Source organism: Camelus bactrianus, chromosome 11 (assembly GCF_048773025.1).
Source record: "Camelus bactrianus isolate YW-2024 breed Bactrian camel chromosome 11, ASM4877302v1, whole genome shotgun sequence".
Lineage (NCBI taxonomy): Eukaryota > Metazoa > Chordata > Mammalia > Artiodactyla > Camelidae > Camelus > Camelus bactrianus.
The window spans coordinates 23,048,546-23,066,847 of record NC_133549.1 but is presented as its reverse complement, the minus strand read 5'-3'; the positions used below and the strand labels follow the sequence as shown (position 1 = coordinate 23,066,847).

Below are 18,302 nucleotides of genomic sequence, written 5' to 3'. Positions count from 1 at the left end.
TTGCCTCGTCTCTTTAATGTTTGCTACTTTAACAGGTAGGTGCCTCCTTGTCGTTCCATTTTGCCTTGCTCTGATCTTTTAGGGAGGTTGATTGTTTCCCAGTGGGTTGTTTTCTGCTTTTTCCGCGCTCTGTCCACTGATCTGCAGGGGGAAAGGGTCCCATTTTGGGGCGCGTGACGCCGGAGTCGGGAGGCGCAGCCCCGCGGCTCCCCGCCGGCCCCGCCCCACCCGGTCGGGTCCCGCGGGACTACACTTCCCAGGTGCCCCTGCGCGGCGAGCGCGGCCGCGGTTTCCAGCTACGGGTTGGGACGCGGGGGCCCGAGGCGCACGGCGGGGCACGATGGCGGCTTGGGGCGAGCTGCTGGCTGGCGTGCGCGGGGTGCTGCTCGACATCTCGGGCGTGCTGTACGACGGCGGTGAGGGCGGCGGCGAGCCGATCGCCGGCTCCGTGGAGGCGGTGGCCAGGTGAGTGGGCCGCGCTGCCGCCTTGGGCGCCTGGTTCCGCGCTCAGCAGGTCCCGCGCCGGCCGCTGCCCGGCGAGCTGAGGGGTAGCCCCAGGGGAGGACCCCGCTGCAGCCTCCAGGTGTACCAGGGACCCGGCGCCCCTGTGCGAGCACACGGCCTCTGCTGGTTAGAGTTGCGCCGCTGTCCAACAGGGCAGCCCCTTGCTGGTTGCTGCTGAGCTCTTGGAATGTGGCCAGGCTGAGTTAAGATGTGCTGTCAGTGTACAATCCACACCAGATTTTGAAGGTTTAATGAGGAAAAGATAAAGAGCTCATTGTATTGGTTTGTATTGGTTGCATATTGAAGTGATAATAATTTAAATATACTAGGTTAAATAAAACAAGTTAATTCCACCTGTTTCTTTTGACTTCTGTTAATGTGGTTACCAGAAAACTTTAAATTACACATGTACCTGGCATTATAATTCAGTTGGACTGAATTGATTGTTTTGACGGTAGGAGGGTATCTTGTCCCCTAGGTCTTGTGCACAGAGGACACTGTCAGAACCACCTTTGGATCCCCTGGACCCTGCGCTTTGTAATTGCTGTTGGCATCGCAGGCCGGTGCTGCCATGGTGTTGATGGGCTGTCAGGCAGGGTTAATTGCACAGGACTTGGCCTCCCAGGGTCACTAGCTGGGGAACCCTGGCTTGGTGGCCTGACTTTGCTGGGACTCAGTTTACCTACCTGTAGCTGGCAGTTAAGTGAGCCTCTTGGCCCTCTTCAGAGACCCTACACACCTGTCTGTATGGGAGCCAAACTGCCCTGCATAGCAGCACAGGGGGTGTCTGGGGAGCCAGGAACTCAGGAAAGGGAGACAAGGCCTTGTCTCGCGTGTATAGAAGGCAGACCTAGGAGACTCCTGGCGGCCCTGGGGTCAAAATCTAGGTTTAAATGCCTTCCTGGCCTCTGTCGTGATCTTCCTTTACCCCAGGACTTAAGACCAGCTCTGTCACAGTCTAGAGCATTATGTGGGTTGTACCTGTGGGAATGGGGCAGAGGGCACTGGGCTGTGTTTTGGGGATGAAGCAGGCCCCGTATGGGGGAGCAGGAGGCCAGAGTCTTAGGGCTGTGACTGGGGCAAACAAGGCCTCACAGAGCTCATGTCTGGAGGGGAGATGGACAGTAAACCTGGACACCAATGAGTAAACCAAGTCACCAGCTTGGCGTAAGTGATGTGAGGAAGGTGGGCACTGAGAGTGTGACAGGGGTGAGGCTGGCCTGTGCTGCAGAGGGTCCAGGGACAGCTGTGAGGAGGAGGTATGGGACTGAACCAGAGAGTAAGAAGGGCCATCCGAGTGATCTGATTTATGTTTTAAGGAAATTTAAATGTGAAAAGTGAAACCATATACGTAGCAAATGAAAACAGGAGAGATTCCCTTTGAAATCTGGAAGTAGAAGACCTTTGCAGCTGTGCCTCAAAATCTAGAAAACCACAACAGAAGATCAACAGCCCAAAAGAAAAATGCCCAAAGGATGTAAATAATTCATTCACAAGAAAAGAAAAATAAATAAAAGGACAAAGGAAAAGCATAGGAAGGGAACTCAGCCTTACTTAAATAAGAAAAATGCAAATTAAAGCAATACTGAGATGCCTTTTCATCCATTTGAGAAAATTGGCAAGAATCCAAAACTTTGGGACCGCTTCCTCCTGGTGAGAGTTTGCAGAAACAGACCCTGTCTTATATTGCTCATGGAAGGTGCATTGGCATTACCTGTTAGAAGTTCCACTTCTGGGAATTTGTCCTACCTCATCCATGAGAAATGACATGCTAGGTGAAATAGCAAGAGACTGGAGATAGCTCAGCTGTCCATCCATAGGGGAGTATTATGATCTCTCCATCTGTATGGTGGAGTACCACGCTGCATGAAACAGGATGAGCACGACTGCCGTGTAGACATACCGTCAGTGAAGATGGCAGACACGGGGCAGGGTGTGCACTGTACTGCCTCCTGAGTGGAAAAGGCAGACATTCAGGCATGTATTCCTGTTGGTGTGTTTGCATAAAGAACCTGGAGGGAAGAGCTTCACTCCCTTTATAAAGACTTGGGAGACAAGTGACTGGGGAGAACTGGGTGGCTAGGGGGAGGGGTGGGAACAAGACTTCACTGTGTAGCTTTGTATATAAACATTTTTTAAACTGTTTTGAACTATGTGAATGTATTTCCCATTCAAGATAATAAATTACAAATATTTTGTCAACTATATCTCAATAATGCTAGAAAAAATACCACACCAAAAGTTTTAAAATTTTTTTAATTGAAGTATAGTCAGTTTACAATGTTGTGTTAATTTCTAGTGTACAGCATAGTGATTCATTTATACATACACAAAAAATGTTTTAAGAAGATCTCTCTGGCTGCAGCGTGGGGAATGGCTGGCAGTGGGGCAGATGGCAGGGCTCCAGAGGAAACAGGGACAGGACAGCCAGTTCCCTGGGGACCATTGTGTGGTCCAGGGAGAAAAGATGGGGTTTGGACTAGGGGGGTGGCAATGGAGGTGAAGAGAAGGGGGTGAATTAAAGAGCTGTTTTGGAAGTAGAACTAGTGGAACCTACCGATACATTGGATGTTGTGGGGACCAGGGAGAAGATGAAATAAAGAATGACTCCGGTGAGGAGGGTATAGCTCAAAGTGGTGGAGCACATGCTTAGTATGCACAAGGTCCTGGGTTCAATCCTCAGTACCTCCTCTTAAAAAAGTAAATAAATAAATAAACCTAATTGTCTCCCCCACCCAAAAAATAACCAAAAAAAAATTTAAAGCAAAAAAACCCGAAAGACTCTTGTGTCAGACTGGAGCATCTGAGGGGATGGAGTGGGGCAGAGAGGGATGCAGGCAGGTGTCATGACGGCTCATGACACGTGTCAGGTTCTTGGCCCAGTGCCTGGCACACAATAGACCCTATGAGTATGACGTTTAAGTCTCACGTCCTATGTTAATACAGAAATTCCTGTTATATATGCCTTGAATTCTTTTAAAATGAGGGCCACTTGAAAACAACTTTGTATTAAAATAATATACACATATATTCTACTATTGAGGGAGTGTGGTTTCCTGCTTCAGTTATTTTTGACTAGTGCTGCCATGAGGTTCTGGGACATGTCTCTGTGAATGCATGGATGCGCTTCTGCTGGGCATAGACCTCGGGGTGGAATTGCTGGTCACGAGATCGGTGCACATTCAGCGCTAGAAGATGCTGCTGCATCGTTTTCCAAAGCGGTTTACGCGAGAGTCCCCGTTGCTCCATGTCTTCAACAGTACGTGGGTTTGTCAGTCCTTTGCATTTAAGCAGGGTCACTTTTGTATATAAAACACCTGAAAAGTAAAGTAGGTCAAGAATGTGGACAAAGCCTCCGTCCCTCCGCATCCACTGTCTGCTGAGGAGCACAGAGTGGATTCAGCAGTGGCCTTGGAATAGGTAGGGCTGCTTGTAAGCCCTTGTTTTCCAGTCAGTCACGTGGGTCTGATGTGCACCCTTCCTGGGCCGGTGAGGCTCCAGGTGTCTCCCAGCACCAGCAAAGCTGGGTGCTCTCCAAGAGCACGTCCTCTGTGCTGCGCATTCATGCCTATGTCATTTAGTCCCCCTTAACAGCACAGGAGTGGGAGGGGCTGTTATCTCCCTTGATCAGCTGAGGCCACTGTGGCTCAAGGCTTGCCAGGGTCTCAGCTGGGATGGCCCAGGGATCATGGGAACCTAGATCTGCCTGACTCCTACCTTCTGTGCAGGACCCATATGTAGAGTCCTTTGAAGGAGAGGCAGGCATTTTAAAAAGTCAGGGGCTTCTCTTTAACAGCCTTTCCTGGGTGATGCTCCCCCTCCCTCACCCCGACACACTGTCCAGCCTGCACGTATTCCGGGGTGTGGCATGCATGAAGGAGGGTGGTCCCGGGTCCATTAACCTCTGTGGGTTCTGTGCTGGCATCTTCCAACGGATCACCGCAAGTTTTAGTTTTGATTTGCTTTGACTCAGCTGGTTTATCTAGCTGGAGTGTTTCTGGTAGCAGCTACACTGAATAAATCTAGCAGAGATGTAATAACAGTCCTAAAATACATCCCAGCCAGTTTTGTAGCTGAGGGAGTGAAGAAGCATCTTCCCTGGAGTGTGTGGGGTTGTTTTCAGGGAGGGAACACACTGTTCTTTATCTCAGGGGAGTTTATCATAATGCTGCCCAGAAGCCTGGAGAATGATGGTCTGGTCCCTCTGAGACCCCCCTGGGCTGCATGCCACAGGACCCTGTCCCCATCCCTCCTCCCACTCCCCAGGGCCTTCTCAAGTGACCTTTGTGGCCCCTCCCCCTCCCCCCACCTCACCACCTTGCTCCCAGTTGCGCAGACTCCTGGCTGGGATTTTCACTGACAGAGCCCTGAGCAGCCCCAGTACCCACAGAGCCTGGGCCCCTCACACTGCGGCACCCTCTGGCTCTCACCCACTTTCCTTTTCTCTCTTTAGCTCTTGTGCCAGCTCTTGAAAGACTGGCCTGGCCTCCAGTGGCCGGCTGATCACACTCAGGCCTGAGGAAGCCCCACATGCCCTCCTCAAGCCTGGCGTCTAGACCCTCAATGAGCTTACAAACATCCCCCGGGAAAAGCCGCCAGCTTTTGGCGTTTCCGTGGTGATGTCAGACATGGGGATATGGCTCTTTCCCTATCGTGGTGGCTAAGCCAAGAATAGACTCTCCCAGGAAGCTTGACGGAACAGGTCCCGGGGGCCAAGGTGAATAGCACTGGGCAGCCACCCCCTGTTCTCTGTGCCTCCTTGATGTGCGAGCTGGCTTTGAAGTCTCGAGGGAGCTCAAAGGAAGCCCCTAGGGGAGAGCAGCGCTTCAGAGGGACGGCCTGATGGGGGTCCCGGGGTCGTGGGGAGCGTGTGCCTCCATGGTGGCTCCCAACACTGCAGGTTCTCACTCCTCTCCCTAGCCTTTCTGTGGTAGTAGGTGTCCTCAGGTTTTCTGAACGGTTCCCACCTTCTTGCGGAGACAGAGCACTTGGGGAGTATCGACTCTGCTTTTTTTTTTTCCCGACTCTGCCTTTTAAAATAGCGGTCACCAGTGATGGAGGGAGGCCTGTAAGGTCCCAGTTAGGTGTCTGACCACAGAAACTGCCTTTACAGCCAGCCCTTTTCTAAATGAGGACTGAGCCAGAGAGATTCGGAAACCGGCAGAAGTGGAGAAGGTGGCTGATCCAGGGTCCCCCGCACCCCCAGCCCCCAATGCACCTGACTCCAAGCCCCAGTTTCCCCCACAGGACTGCCCTGCTTCTCATTAAAGATGCCCTCGTTCATCTGTTCATTCACTCACGCACCCTACAGATATTTACTGAGTGCTGCTTTTATACTGAAGACACTGCTGGAGGCCCCAGTGAATGGGGCAGATGGAAATCCCTGCCCTCGTGAAGCTGATGGTTCAGTGTGAGAAGTCAGGGGAGATCAGCGTGCAGAGCTCGGGAAAGGTTAGTGTCAGGTGGGGAGATGCGGAGCCAGGGTTGGGGGGCTCGGCCTCACAGACCCGGTGGTGTGTGAGCTGGGCTCTGACGCTGTCATCTGGGCCAGGAGCATCCCAGATGGGAGAACAGAAGGTCTGGGCCATGCTGATTCCTTCCTGGAGCTGCTGGGGCTGGTGCTGGCCAGGTGGGGCCCTCTTACTGCTCTGGAACTTGTGGGCGGGCGTGGTCATGGGACAGCTGTAACCGGCCTGGGTCCCCCCCAACAGGCCCTTTATTGGAGTCTATTCTTGAGCAGTTGGGCTCCCCCAGGGGAGCCATTCAGAGGCAGGGCTGGGCACAGCAGGGGCTGCAGGGGCCGTCCCAGGGGCTTGTCGGCACAAAGGGGAGCCCTGGAGGCATCTGCATGTGAAAGCGAGTGGGCATTTACTACATCCTGTCTCAGGACACTAAAGCACATCTGCTGGGCCCGTGCGGCCCAGCCTTTTAGCGGCCGGGCGGAAGGAAGCAGGCTCGGCCTCGGCCCGGGGCAGCCTCATAAAGCAATTCCCACCCAGGACTAACAGACCTGAGACCCTTCCTTCCAAGTGTGCACCGGAAGCCCTCGACCTTGTTAAAGCTCAGGCCCCGCCCAGCAGGTCCTAGAACCGAGGAACAGGGCCAGGGAGCCTAGTCTGAAGTGCGGCTGTAGGACCAACCCCCTCCTTGATGCTTGGCCACCCAGGCACCAACGGGCCCTGGGGATGCAGGTCCCAGGAGTGGCAGCAGTAACAGTGGCTACCAGGACTGCGGGAGAGCCAGGCACCTCACTGCGTTGCCTCATCCCATCCTCCACACGTGGCCCAGCACCTGGCAGAGGGGGCCCTTAAGGATTTCAGAGGGCTGGCCGTTTGTTTGAGTTTGTTTCGGCCAATGGGAGCTTTCCTAACTCAGCCTGGACCTTGGACAAGGGGTGTTTGTTGAGAATGCCCTGTCACTTGGGCTGCCATTTGCTCTCCGGGGGTGAGCAGGCCATCTTCAGAGCTGGGGAGGGGTCTGGGGCGGGTGGCAGGGCACAATGCTCTCCTCCCAGGCTGAGTTCTCGTTTCAGAATATCTGTAGTTCAAGCTTCGCAAGTCACAGGTGGCTTCCTTCTTGTAAGCAATCCAACTGTGCATGAATGTGCTAAGTAAAAAGTCCAAATCCTTGTCACCTGCTCCATCCTGGTCATTCCCCCATTCCCCCAGGAAGGACCCTGTGCTTCCTTCCACTCCTTTCCCTCTGTTTCCCCAAAAGCACAGAGGATTTTAAAAAGCAGCCCCTCCCCTTCCTGGCTCTGGTCCAGCCTCATAGTCTTCCCATCACACCCCCACGGCCCCCACACTCCGGGGGCAGCCCTGATGCTCCAGGCCCCTGGAGGCTGGAGTTCCCCGCATATCCCGAGCCAGGGGTTTCCAGTTATGGAGCCTCAGAGCGTTTATCTCCTAAATGAAATCTGGGGCAGAACCCCCCAAATTTTAAAAAACAGATAAAAGAGCAGTGTTTGAATAGTGTATATTTTCCTCTGTTCAAGTATGTAATATTGATTACGAGTTAAGTGAACATGACAAAAGTGTCTTGATGAATAACAGTGCTGAAGTCTGGGGTAGTAGAGAGCTCAACAGTGTATATACGTGTGTATAATTTTGTATTTGTGGCTGAACAACCTGCCCATCTATCAGGAGGGGATGAGGGAACAAGTTATGGTTTATCCCGACTGCAGAATATTCCGCAGCTGTTAACAAAGAACACGGTAGCTCTGTTTGGAGTTGACATTAGTTGATGTGACATGAATGTTGTATATAGTCAGTGAAAAGTTTATGGAATATTGTGTGTGAAATACCACTTTTGTTCAAAAAGATAAAGGTGACACACCCACCCTCGGGTACAGTAATGACAGAATTGTGATCCTGACTTGTGTGGAGGGAAACCGAGGGACGTCGGGGGATGTGTGAGGCTGCATCATGGCCACACTGTCGTGACAAGAGCTGTTTCTGATCTCAGCCTCGGCGGGCAGGGGCCAGCCTATGGAAATCAAGGGCAGCCAGGCCGGGGATCTTGGAGCAGAGTTACTGGTTTATCCCGACGATGCTGCCTCTGGTAGGAAGGCCCTGGCCGCTTAGGGGGTGAGAATGGCGCGGATCACTCATAAAGTCCACGAATGGAGTTGTGACCCCTGCCCAGCGCCCCAAGAATGTACAGGGAAGCCGTGTTGGTGCAGCCCTGCCCAGGCACTGCCTGTGTGGTTGTGCAGGGTGATTTTCTACCACTCTGGGGCTGGCAGGATGCTGCCCAGTTTGTAGAAAAGGAGCCTGAGGCTCAGAGAGGTGACAGGATTTGCCCAAAGCCACCTCATGAGGAAGGAGAGTGGGGGCCAGCACCCTTCCCTAAAAAATGGTAGATGTCAGCTCTGGTGTGTGAGGGCCTGGGTTTCGAGCCTCAGCTCCGCCCTGTTGTTGTAATATGGTCTCAGGCAAGCGCCTCAGCCTTTTTGTGCCTCAGTTTCCCACCTGTAACACCTGTGTCATGGGGCGTAAGAGTTGAGTCAGACATTTCCTTTTAAACCAACACTTTACTTGGTCCCCGTCTGGGAGCCAGAGGAGCATTTTGTTGCCTGAAGGGTCAGTTAATGGTGAAGAGATGGTTATTTTACGAATAAGAAGATAAGAAGAGTTTCAGTTGAAATTCATGCAAATTCAAAACAAAATCGCTCAGCTCTGCCCAGGGAATTGTATTTTTCTCATTTGTATATATTTTCATGAGGGCAGTATTAAAGGGTTCTTGTCCAAGATGTGCCCCTGGCAAGTCACTTGGCCCCTCCAAACCCCAGGTCCTCATCTGCAGATGGGAACATTGACCCATTTCTCAGTCCGTCTCTAGGATTCATCATGAGCATGTGAGGGACATGGGGGTCAGCGGGAGGCAGCCATTCACGGGGAGCTGCTGTAACTACTGTGGGGGCTCCCTCTGTCCTGGGTGCCCCTGGGATGTCTGCCAGGACAGTTCAGCCCTGAGTTTTTACCCCAGGCTCCCTTTGCTGGATTGAACTTTACCCTCTTCCTTAACAGTGCCCCTGGATGAGGCTCTCTGGCTTCATCTAGCAGACCTCCCTTACCTGCTGGCTCCTTCTGCTGTCCTGGGCTCCCTGGGCGTCTGGCTTCCTGTCCGACAACCTGCCTAGAGGGTCCCGATGTCCCCAGCACCCAGTACCTGGCTTACCATAGGTGTGGTTGTCGTTGTCAGCACCATCGTCTTCACTGTCATTCCTTGAGTATTTGCAGTGTACCAGGTGCTTCACTATAGTCCTATCAAGTAGTGACTGCTAGTGCCCCATTTTACAGATGTGAAAACTAAGGTTGGAGAGGGTTAGGTAACAAGCCTTGGCCACACAGGAAGGAGGTGGCAGAGGTGCTGTGCGTGTGTCGTCTCCCACAGGGCAGGCTTCCACCTTATCCTGAGAATGACTGGCCTCTGTCCCCTGCAGCTCTTAAACACTTGACCACCTGTGACCGCGCTCAGGGGAGGACGGGCTAGTGGCTGACCTCCCAAGGTTGAGGAGTGGTCCAAAGAACCCATAATGCCTGGAAACGTGTCCTCAGGCACTTCTTGTCGCTCTGGGCCTCAGTCTCCCCCTCTGTGAAATGAGCCGCTGGGTTGGACAGTCTTGAAGTTCTCCTCTGGTTTCTAGATTCCCATGCACTTGATTCTTCCTTTTTTTCTTTTTTCTTTTTCTTGTTTAATTGAAGTAGAGTTGATTTACAATGTTGTGTCAGTTTCTGGTGTACAGCATAATGTTTCAGTTATACATATATGTACATATATTCCTTTTCACATTCTTTTTCATTATAGGTTACTATAAGATACTGAATATAGTTCCCTGTGCTATTCAGAAGAAATGTGTTGTTTATCTGTTTTATATATAGTAGTTAGTATCTGCAAATCTGGAACTCCCGGTTTATCCCTTCCTACCTTCTCCCCTGATAACCATAAGTTTGTTCTCTTGTGAGTCTGTTTCTATTTTGTAAATAAGTTCATTTGTGTCATGTTTTAAGATTCTACATATAGATGATATCATATGGTATTTTTCTTTCTCTTTATAACTTACTTCACTTAGAATGATTATCTCTAGGTCCATCCATATCGCTGCAAATGGCATTACTTTATTCTTTTTTACGGCTGAGTAGTATTCCATTATATATAATATGTGTATATATGTATATACACACACACACACACACCACAACTTCTTTATCCAGTCATCTGTCAATGGACATTTAGGTTGTTTCCATGTCTTGGCCATTGTAAATAGTGCTGCTATGAACACTGGGGTGCAGGTGTCTTTTTGAATTAAGGTTCCCTCTGGTTATATGGCTAGGAGTGGGACTGCTGGATCATATGGTTAGTCTATTTTTAGTTTTTTAAGGATTCTCCATACTGTTTTCCATAACTGCTGCACCAAACTACATTCCCACCAGCAGTATAAGAGGGCTCCCTTTTCTCCACACTCTCTCTAGCATTTATCGTTTGTGGACTTTTTAATGATGGCCATTCTGACCAGTGTGAGGTGATACCTCATTGTAGTTTTGATATGCATTTCTTTGATAATTAGCGATAGTGAGTATTTTTTCATGTGCTTATTGGCTATTTATATGTCTTCATTGGAGAATTGCTTGTTTAGTTCTGCCCATTTTTGGATTGGGTTCTTTGTTTTTTGGTTATTGTATGAGCTGTTTGTATATTCTAGGAATTAAGCCCTTGTCAGTCGCACCATTTGCAAATATATTCTCCCATTCCATAGGCTGTCCTTTTGTTTTGTTTATGGTTTTCCTTGCTGTCCATGTACTTGATTCTAAATTGTGTTTATTAATAAATAGTAAAGTGACGTTGTGGGCAATGCTTGTCCCTTTGATCTGAGCTCAGAGGCTCAGGCAAGTCAGAGAGAGAAGCTACTAGATGACAGCTCAGGCGGCCTGGGCATGGTGGGGTGTGCCATGTGTTCCATAAGGGCCCTGGCTTTGGGGTCTGCCCCATGTGTATTTGACCTCATTGTTGCCCCCAAGGTCATGGGTTGGCTGGCCTGGACTGGACTGAGAGGCTTAGCCAGGGCCAGCTACGTGCGTCATTGCCTCTCATGTTCTTTCTCTTCTCTCTGTCCTGACTTTGGACTCCATTCCTTGTCTGGACTCTGACGACACACTGCCCAGCAGAGTATCAGATGGAGAGTGGGGCGGGACCTAAGGGACGTCACTGCTGGCCATCAGCCTAGCCAAAAGGTCTGCTCTGGTGGGGCCAGTGGAAAGAAGGGGGAGTCACAGCCAGAGCTCCTGGCAGAGGCCCTTCCCAGGCCCCTCAGTGTGCATGGTCCGGTGGGGATGCTAGCACGTGGCAGGGCTCATGGTGTGTCCTGTGTGCCCCACCCTGGAGAGCCAGAAGACTACATGGTACCGTTATCCCGTTTCATGAGCAGGACTCAAGACCCCCAGGCGTCTGGCCTGTGGATGTGCGGCCAAGGGCATGGGCCAGGTGCAGGTGCAGGACCCCAGCTGGGGAGCCAGACCTGTTCTCACAGGGGCAAAAGCCTTTCTGTTGCTGCTGCAGCCACAGGCAGCTCCCTGACCCCGAGCTGATGCCCATCATCTGGGCACACAGGGAGCTGGACCAGGTCCCTCCCTGAATCAACGTGGGAGCCCCTTGGTCTCTGTGAATGACTGTATTTTTCTACTGCAGAACCTTCCCTGCTCTGTTCATAGGCTCCTGTTTGATCTTCTAGTTTAAAAATTGGGTTCTTGGAACAAATATGCAAGTTTCAATTTTCCAAATATGTGTTTTCAGTCTCCATGGCTTTCTCAAAGGGAAGCAGCTGAAGATCTCAAAGGCAGGCAGCGGCTGGCGCTGCCCGGGAGCCCTGTTGCGTGACAAGATCTTGATACCAATGGACTGGGCGGCTGAGACGAATGTTCTCTGAGGATCTTGGTTGAGCGCTGCCGCCTGCGTTTCAGTTCATAATGACCCTCTGAAGTGTTGTGGGTGTCCTTTCCCTCCTGGAAAAACCAAGGCATAAAGTTTTATTTATCTGCAGCTCTGGGCCTTTCGGTAGTAGCAGGGACCTTCCACCCTACCAGGTAGCATCCTGAGTTGTGGCCACAGGGGCAGAACGGCTGTGGATCAGGGAGACAGGAATGAGGGGAAACACCCCTCCCCTCCCCCACACTCCCCTTCCCTTTTGGTGAGTTTCTCACCCAGGAGAGGGTTCCAGGTTACTGAAGTAGAGGTGGCCCTGGCCTCGGTAGGAGACCAGAATTCCAGCCCAGAGCAGGGCCTGTGGGCCTCACACAGCTCTTTTGAAGACCAGCCCAGGGATGAGCAAATCAAAAAAGGTAAATCCAGCTTTCTCTGTGATGGCGAGAAAGTCACCCATCCCCTCTGGGCGCTAACCTCATTTGTCACTTCAAGTGTGACCTGCTAGTCCGTGGCCTTACCTTCCCACCCAGGAACCCACCCAACTTGAGGCCTTCTCCCCTCCACTGTCCTGTAAGGGTCTCGCCCCTGTTGAGGGGCGGGGGAAGCGTGGAATTTGGAGTCATGATTAGTCTGGTCTCTCAGACCCTCCACACGTTCCCCCCTCAGGTGCTCCTTGGAAGCCCAGGTGGGTGCAAGGGAGGGGAGGTCCTGGCAACTGCGGGCCTCTCTACTTTAGCTGCTTGGTAACAGGTGGCTGGGGTGAGGTGCGCGAGCGCCCCAACCTGCTCTGAGCAAATAGGGCAGGTAGAGTGGGGAACGATGCCTAGCCACTGGCAAGTGTTCTCAGCTCACATTCAGTAGGCACCTCCCGTGGGCCAGGCCCGAGCAGGCACGTTGCAGGTCTCATGGGAGCCTCACGGGGTGAGATCGATGCTATTATCGTCCCCATTTTCCAGATGAAGAAACTGAGCCACTGAGAGAATAAATAGCTCGCTGGAGGTCCCACAGCCATTAAGTGGCAGAGCTGGGACCCAGCCCACAGTCGTCATACTCTGAAGCACCTGGTCACCACTTGGCCACCTGGCCCTCTGCTCAGTAGCAGAGTGCCTCTCTTACACATTTGTTCCTCAGCCTGCAGAAAGGAGTCCCTTGCTCTGGCATCGTGTGTATAGGCCCATCCTCTTGTCTGCCTGCCTGGGCTCATCCTGCTCACTGTGCTTTCTCCTCTGGAATTCTCTAGAAATCTTGCACCAGAAAGGATTAGAGACAGACGCTAGAGCAGTGGTGAAGCAGTGTTGCCCATGGGCAGGACTGGCAGTGAGCATGGAGTTTCTTCCCGAGGTTCTCTGGGTACCAGAATAACTTGGTTCCATCACCAGGCGGGCCCATCACAGCTGGAATTTCGATCAGTTAGGTGCTTCTCACAGAAAAGCTTTGCTGTGCTTCAAGGGCTGTGACAGCCAAGCAGGAAGTGGATGGGTTCTGCCTGGGTAGGGAAAGGGGTCTGGGGGGGCTTCCTGGAGGAGGGGACATATGAACCAGGCTTTGAAGGATGAGTAGGATTTGCCCACAGGGGAGGGTGAAGACAAAGACTCAAGGTGATCAGAGGGCCTTCTGGGTCAGATGAAGGTGACAGATTCCCAAAGGCTGGAGTGGGGTGGGGAGACGGACGCAGCTAGGAGGGGCCTTGTCTAGGGCATCCTCCTTGTCCCCTGCCCAGCTGCTGCTTGGCGAGCCTAGAGGGCAGCAGGCTGTGGAGCTGTGCCAAGGTCAGTCAGGATGTCCAGTAATCGTCCTAGCACTCTACCTGCTACGGAACGATAATGAGAGGGTTTCCATTATTTTCGGGTGAGCGCCCCTGGCAGATGCCGACAGCCAGCAGATGTGTGAGGTCTGAGGTGATTTGCAAGGGACCGGTTCATATGATGCACGGTAATTGCACCAGGCGACGTTGTCACTCAGAGCTTGTCCCGGCCTCCGGGATGAGGTAAAGGTCAGTTCAAAGATCTGGTGTGGCCACAAGAAGTAGGGGCAAGTCCCCACCCTCTCGGGAGACCCAGGGAGGGTGCAGTGGACTGAGGCGGAGGCCATAGTCTCAGAAGGGCTGTCTGACCCAAGCCTCACTGCCAGGGCCCTGCGGTGGGCCCCCTCTTCCGAGGGTTCTTGGGTGTTGGGGTTCGGGATGACATGGCCTGTCCCAGAGCTGGGCCCATCCCGATGCCAGAATCTCTGGACTTCGCTCCCCCTGGGGGGCCCTTTGCAGGCCGTGTCACAGCTGAAGCCACACCTGGCTTGGGCTTTCCTGACATTGAATTTGTGTGTTCCAGGCCTCCCTAGGCTGAATCTGACATCTGGCAGCAGACCCCTCCAGGAGATGCCGAGGGCTTGGTTCCTGTTTCATCTGCTGCAGCAGACTACTGCAGCCTGGGGGGCTTAACAACGGAAGTTCACCTTCCTGCAGCTCTGAAGCCCGGGCATCCAGGATCGAGGTGCCAGCAGGGCGGCTTTTTGGCCAGAGTCCTCCTCCTGGCTTGAAGGGGGCCGCTGTCTTGCTCTGTCCTGATTTGGCCTCTTCTCTGTGCTGGCAGAGAGAGCTCTGGTGTCTCTTCCTGTAGGGACACTAATCCCATCATATCATGGCCCCACCCTTATGACCTCATTGAACTTTCCTTACCTCCTTAGGGATTCAGCATATGACTTTGTGGGAGGGCCACAATTCAGCTCGTAGCACTGGACATTCAGGGCACCCCGGTCAGTGCTGACCCACCTTTTCACACTTTCCGTCCTGCTAGCACACACAGCCTCCCCTCCTGTGGTGTCAGTTTCCCTTCCAGCGAGGAGGAGCTGGGCCTTGCCTGGGCACGGTGCTTCCCGTACTGGGAAAGCGCCAGCGCCTTGGCTCCCTGGAGCCAGGGAGCCAGGGCCTCGCCCGCCGCCCGCCACCTCATCCTCAGTTGTGGCCTTGTGGGCTTCACTCCTGACAAGCTGCATGACCTTCTCAGGTCTCTGGTTCCTGGAGTCTCTGTTTCCTTGTCTCTGGAATGCGGATCATGGTTCTCACCCCCTCAGCACATGCTCAACACCCCCTGTGCTCCAGGCACCTGGCCCTGGGGGTGCTCATAGGGGACACAGACCTTGTGGCTCTGCCCTCAGGGAGTGAGGATGAAAGCAGATCACAGCATGGAGCCCAAGGCAAGGCTCAGGGTGATGTCGTATTCATGCTTCACTCCTTTAATAATCATAATGAACACGTGCTATTTTCAGTAATTAAGAAAAATGAAGAGAGGACCTGGGACTTGTCCCAAGCGGTCACAAACTCCAAAGAGGCTGCGGCCAGGGCACGAATGAACAGACCCACAGGGAGGGGCCTTCCCCAGGCTCTTCCCACCGGGTGTTCCAAGGATGGAATTAATCCTAAAGCTAGTGCTTTGGTTTTAAAGCATGTGTTTTGGATGAACTCACGTTGGTGTTCCAGGGGAGAGCAGTGGCTCAGGTGTCCTGAAGTGAGTTCCGTTATTTACTCATTTTTTTATGGGCACGGAAGTTGTGTTTGGAATAGCAGATGTGAGGCACTGTCATCTCGCTGTCACACCGATTGCTCACTGTTCTGAGAAGGTCACAACGTAATCCATTAGCAATAATTAGTCCCCCGGCACCCCCTGCACTTCTTCTCTCAACTGCTCCATTAACTTGGATGCGAATCACACATCCCGGGTGCCAATCAGTGAAGATCTGTCCGTAATGTACAAGGTGGTGCTATTAGTTACAATATATTAACTGCCTAATTTAAAAATACAAAAGCTGTCTTTATGAAGGGCAATTAAGCACTAAACGTAATTGATAATTCATAACCCTCTGATTAGAAAAGACAAATACTAAGAAAGGACTGAATCACCTGGGTTATTGATTCCGACATTGTCAGCCTCTCTGTCTGCATTCACCCCATTGTCAGTTGATCTATCAATTTGTTCCCAAATCACACCTGCCGGCTCCAGTGCTCGGAGGGTCTGGAGGCTCGTGATAAGGTGGGAGTGCATGTTTTCACCACTGAATCCTGTCTGTTTCCATCGGGGCTTGTGAGGGGGCTGCAAGCCCAGAATACCCTCCAGGGGAAGCAGTAGGTGTCCTAAGGAAGGAGTCATCTCACAGCTGTCATCTGGATTTTCCATCACTCAGTCATCAGCAAACGCTTTTTGGGGGCCTGATGTGCACTAAGCCCTGTGTGAAGCACTGGGGATGCTGAGGAGTGTGGAACGGACCCCCTTCCTGACCTCATGGAGCACATGGGTCCAGGGGAGAGATGACGGACAAATGCATAAATGAGATGATTGGAGATACTGTTTCTTCTTAGAAAGAAAAAGGTAGAGACAGAGCGGGGGCAGCATCACACAGGATGGTCAGAGAAGGGGACATTGGACAGACCATCCACCTTTTCCCTAAGGTTTCCCCAGCCTCTGGACTTGCAGCCTGGTATCTTCCAAGACCCCCCACTGTGCTCTCTGCAGATGCAAGATATGATGGCTCCCTCACTGTGGCTGGGGTTTATCCAGGGAGAGCTGTGTGCTCTGGGCCAGGCCTGTGTGGCTGGCCCACCTCTTCCCACCTCTCCCGGCCTGCTGGTTGCCTTGCTTGGGGTCCCTCCAGCCTCCTCTCCTGCGCAGCCAGGCCCGCAGCACTGACTGTTTCCGGGTCCCCTTTCCTTCTGCTGGTCACTGTTCTTTTGCCTTCTTGCTTGCCTTCAGGTCTCAGCTCCTGGGCTGTCTCCCGGAGGAGGCCTCCCCGACCTTCCCACCCTCCCTGGCCACCCTGTCTCTTCTCCCATTTGATCCTTCCCAGCACCTCTCCTGTCTCCATCACCAATCCTCCTTCCTTTGTGCAGTTTCCCACTGAACCCACCTGCTGAGGGTCCCGGGGACAGAGAGCTCACCCATGGGCACTGTTGCAATTCCGTGCACCCAGCCAGGCACTCAGTGGGTGCTCAGTAGCTGCCTGTAGAAGGTCCAGTGTTATTTCATGGAGGCATCTTCAGATATCTGCTTTGTCAGCCTTTCGTTCAGAGAACCTGCCTGGGTGCAGCCAGGACGTGGAGCCTCCCGTGAGCTTGGACGGGAAGGATGTCAGTGCGGCCAGTGTTTTGCGACATCCCTGGCTTACGTCACGTTAACTCACCTGTGTGCCTGACAACTCTGTCTGCACACTTTTCTTTAGTGACAGTGATGAGAAAACACACCTCAGCTTAGTCCCTTGGCCCTTGTACTTTTGGGAAATAGGGATACAGAGTTAAGGCGAGGCATACTCAGCTCAGATGCTAAGTGGAAATGCTCATTGTGGTGGGAGGTCCAGAGGGGCGGCCAGGACAGTTGGAGGTGTCCTCCAGCCAGGCTCAGCGGCGTGGTGTGGTGCAGGAAGTTGTCGAGAGTGGGTCTTGGAAGGTGGGAGAATTGGCAGCGTATTCCAGGTGGAGGGGTGGGGATGTGTCCCAGGTAGGCAGGGAGGCCTGGGCAGAGGTCAGGTGGGAACCTGGGGAGTCTCAGGTGTGCCAAGCTCAGTGAGGGTGAGAAGGCGGCTGTGGAGTCTGCTCCAGCTGAGAATCCCCAGCCTGAACACGCCGGGTCAGCCGAGGCCCAGCTCAGGGCCTGGTCTGCCCTGGACCGTGCCCATTGCCCTTGGAAGAGTGCCCATCCAGCCCCTTCCCCAGGGGGCCACGTACTCCGCGTACTGACAGCCCCTCCACCTACTGACAGCCCCTCCACCTGTCTCCCCACTTCCAGACTGAAGCGGTCCCCGCTGAAGGTGAGATTCTGCACCAATGAGTCACAGAAGTCCCGGGGAGACCTGGTGGGGCTGCTTCGGCGGCTGGGCTTTGACATCTCTGAGGGCGAGGTGACGGCCCCAGCCCCAGCCACCTGCCTGATCCTGAAGGAGCGAGGCCTGCGGCCACACCTGCTTGTCCATGACGGTAGGCTTGCGGTGCCCTGGGACCTTGTGGGGGTGAAGGCGCTTCCTTTCCAGGTGGGGGCTGGGCGGTGGGGGGGATCCTTGTCACCTGCGCCAAACCACTGGAGGGACATAGAGGTAACACCTGGCTCCTGGTGGCACCCATGGGTTTCAGGGTGGAAACCTGTGGGCTCCCTGCTGGGGACCTGGCCCCATTCATCCCCACCCCAACCTCGTACCAGACGATGCTGAGAGGCAGGTTCCAGATGGAGCCTCGGAAGAAGGCCCTGAGTTTGCTCTCTGGGACCTGGAGTGGAATGAGAGTGCAGGGAATTGTCAAGGGGGCAAAATCTCAGCTTCTGGGTGGGTGTGTGTGTCAGAGAGAGAGAGAGAGAGAGCAAGCAAGCGGATGAAGAGCTGGACTGAGGTCTGAAGGGTTC

At 53.1% G+C, this 18,302-nt stretch overlaps 1 protein-coding gene across 6 annotated transcripts in view; it reads left to right on the top strand.

The window, feature by feature from the left end:
• Positions 1 to 266: 266 nt before the first annotated feature.
• The window catches only part of LHPP (phospholysine phosphohistidine inorganic pyrophosphate phosphatase), a 126,877-nt gene continuing 108,841 nt past the window's right edge, over positions 267 to 18,302 (top strand). For 4 of the 6 annotated variants that reach the window (XR_012510074.1, XR_012510073.1, XR_012510072.1 and 1 more), the window contains exons 1-2: positions 269 to 465; positions 17,697 to 17,884. Coding sequence is in view for 2 of the 6 variants with exons in the window: in XM_010952856.3 (XP_010951158.2) it covers positions 341 to 465; positions 17,697 to 17,884 (313 nt within the window). In the remaining 4 variants the exon portion in view is untranslated. Of the gene's footprint in view, positions 466 to 17,696; positions 17,885 to 18,302 lie in introns of all 6 variants that reach the window. The other 2 variants (XR_012510075.1, XM_074373433.1) reach the window with 1 other exon arrangement.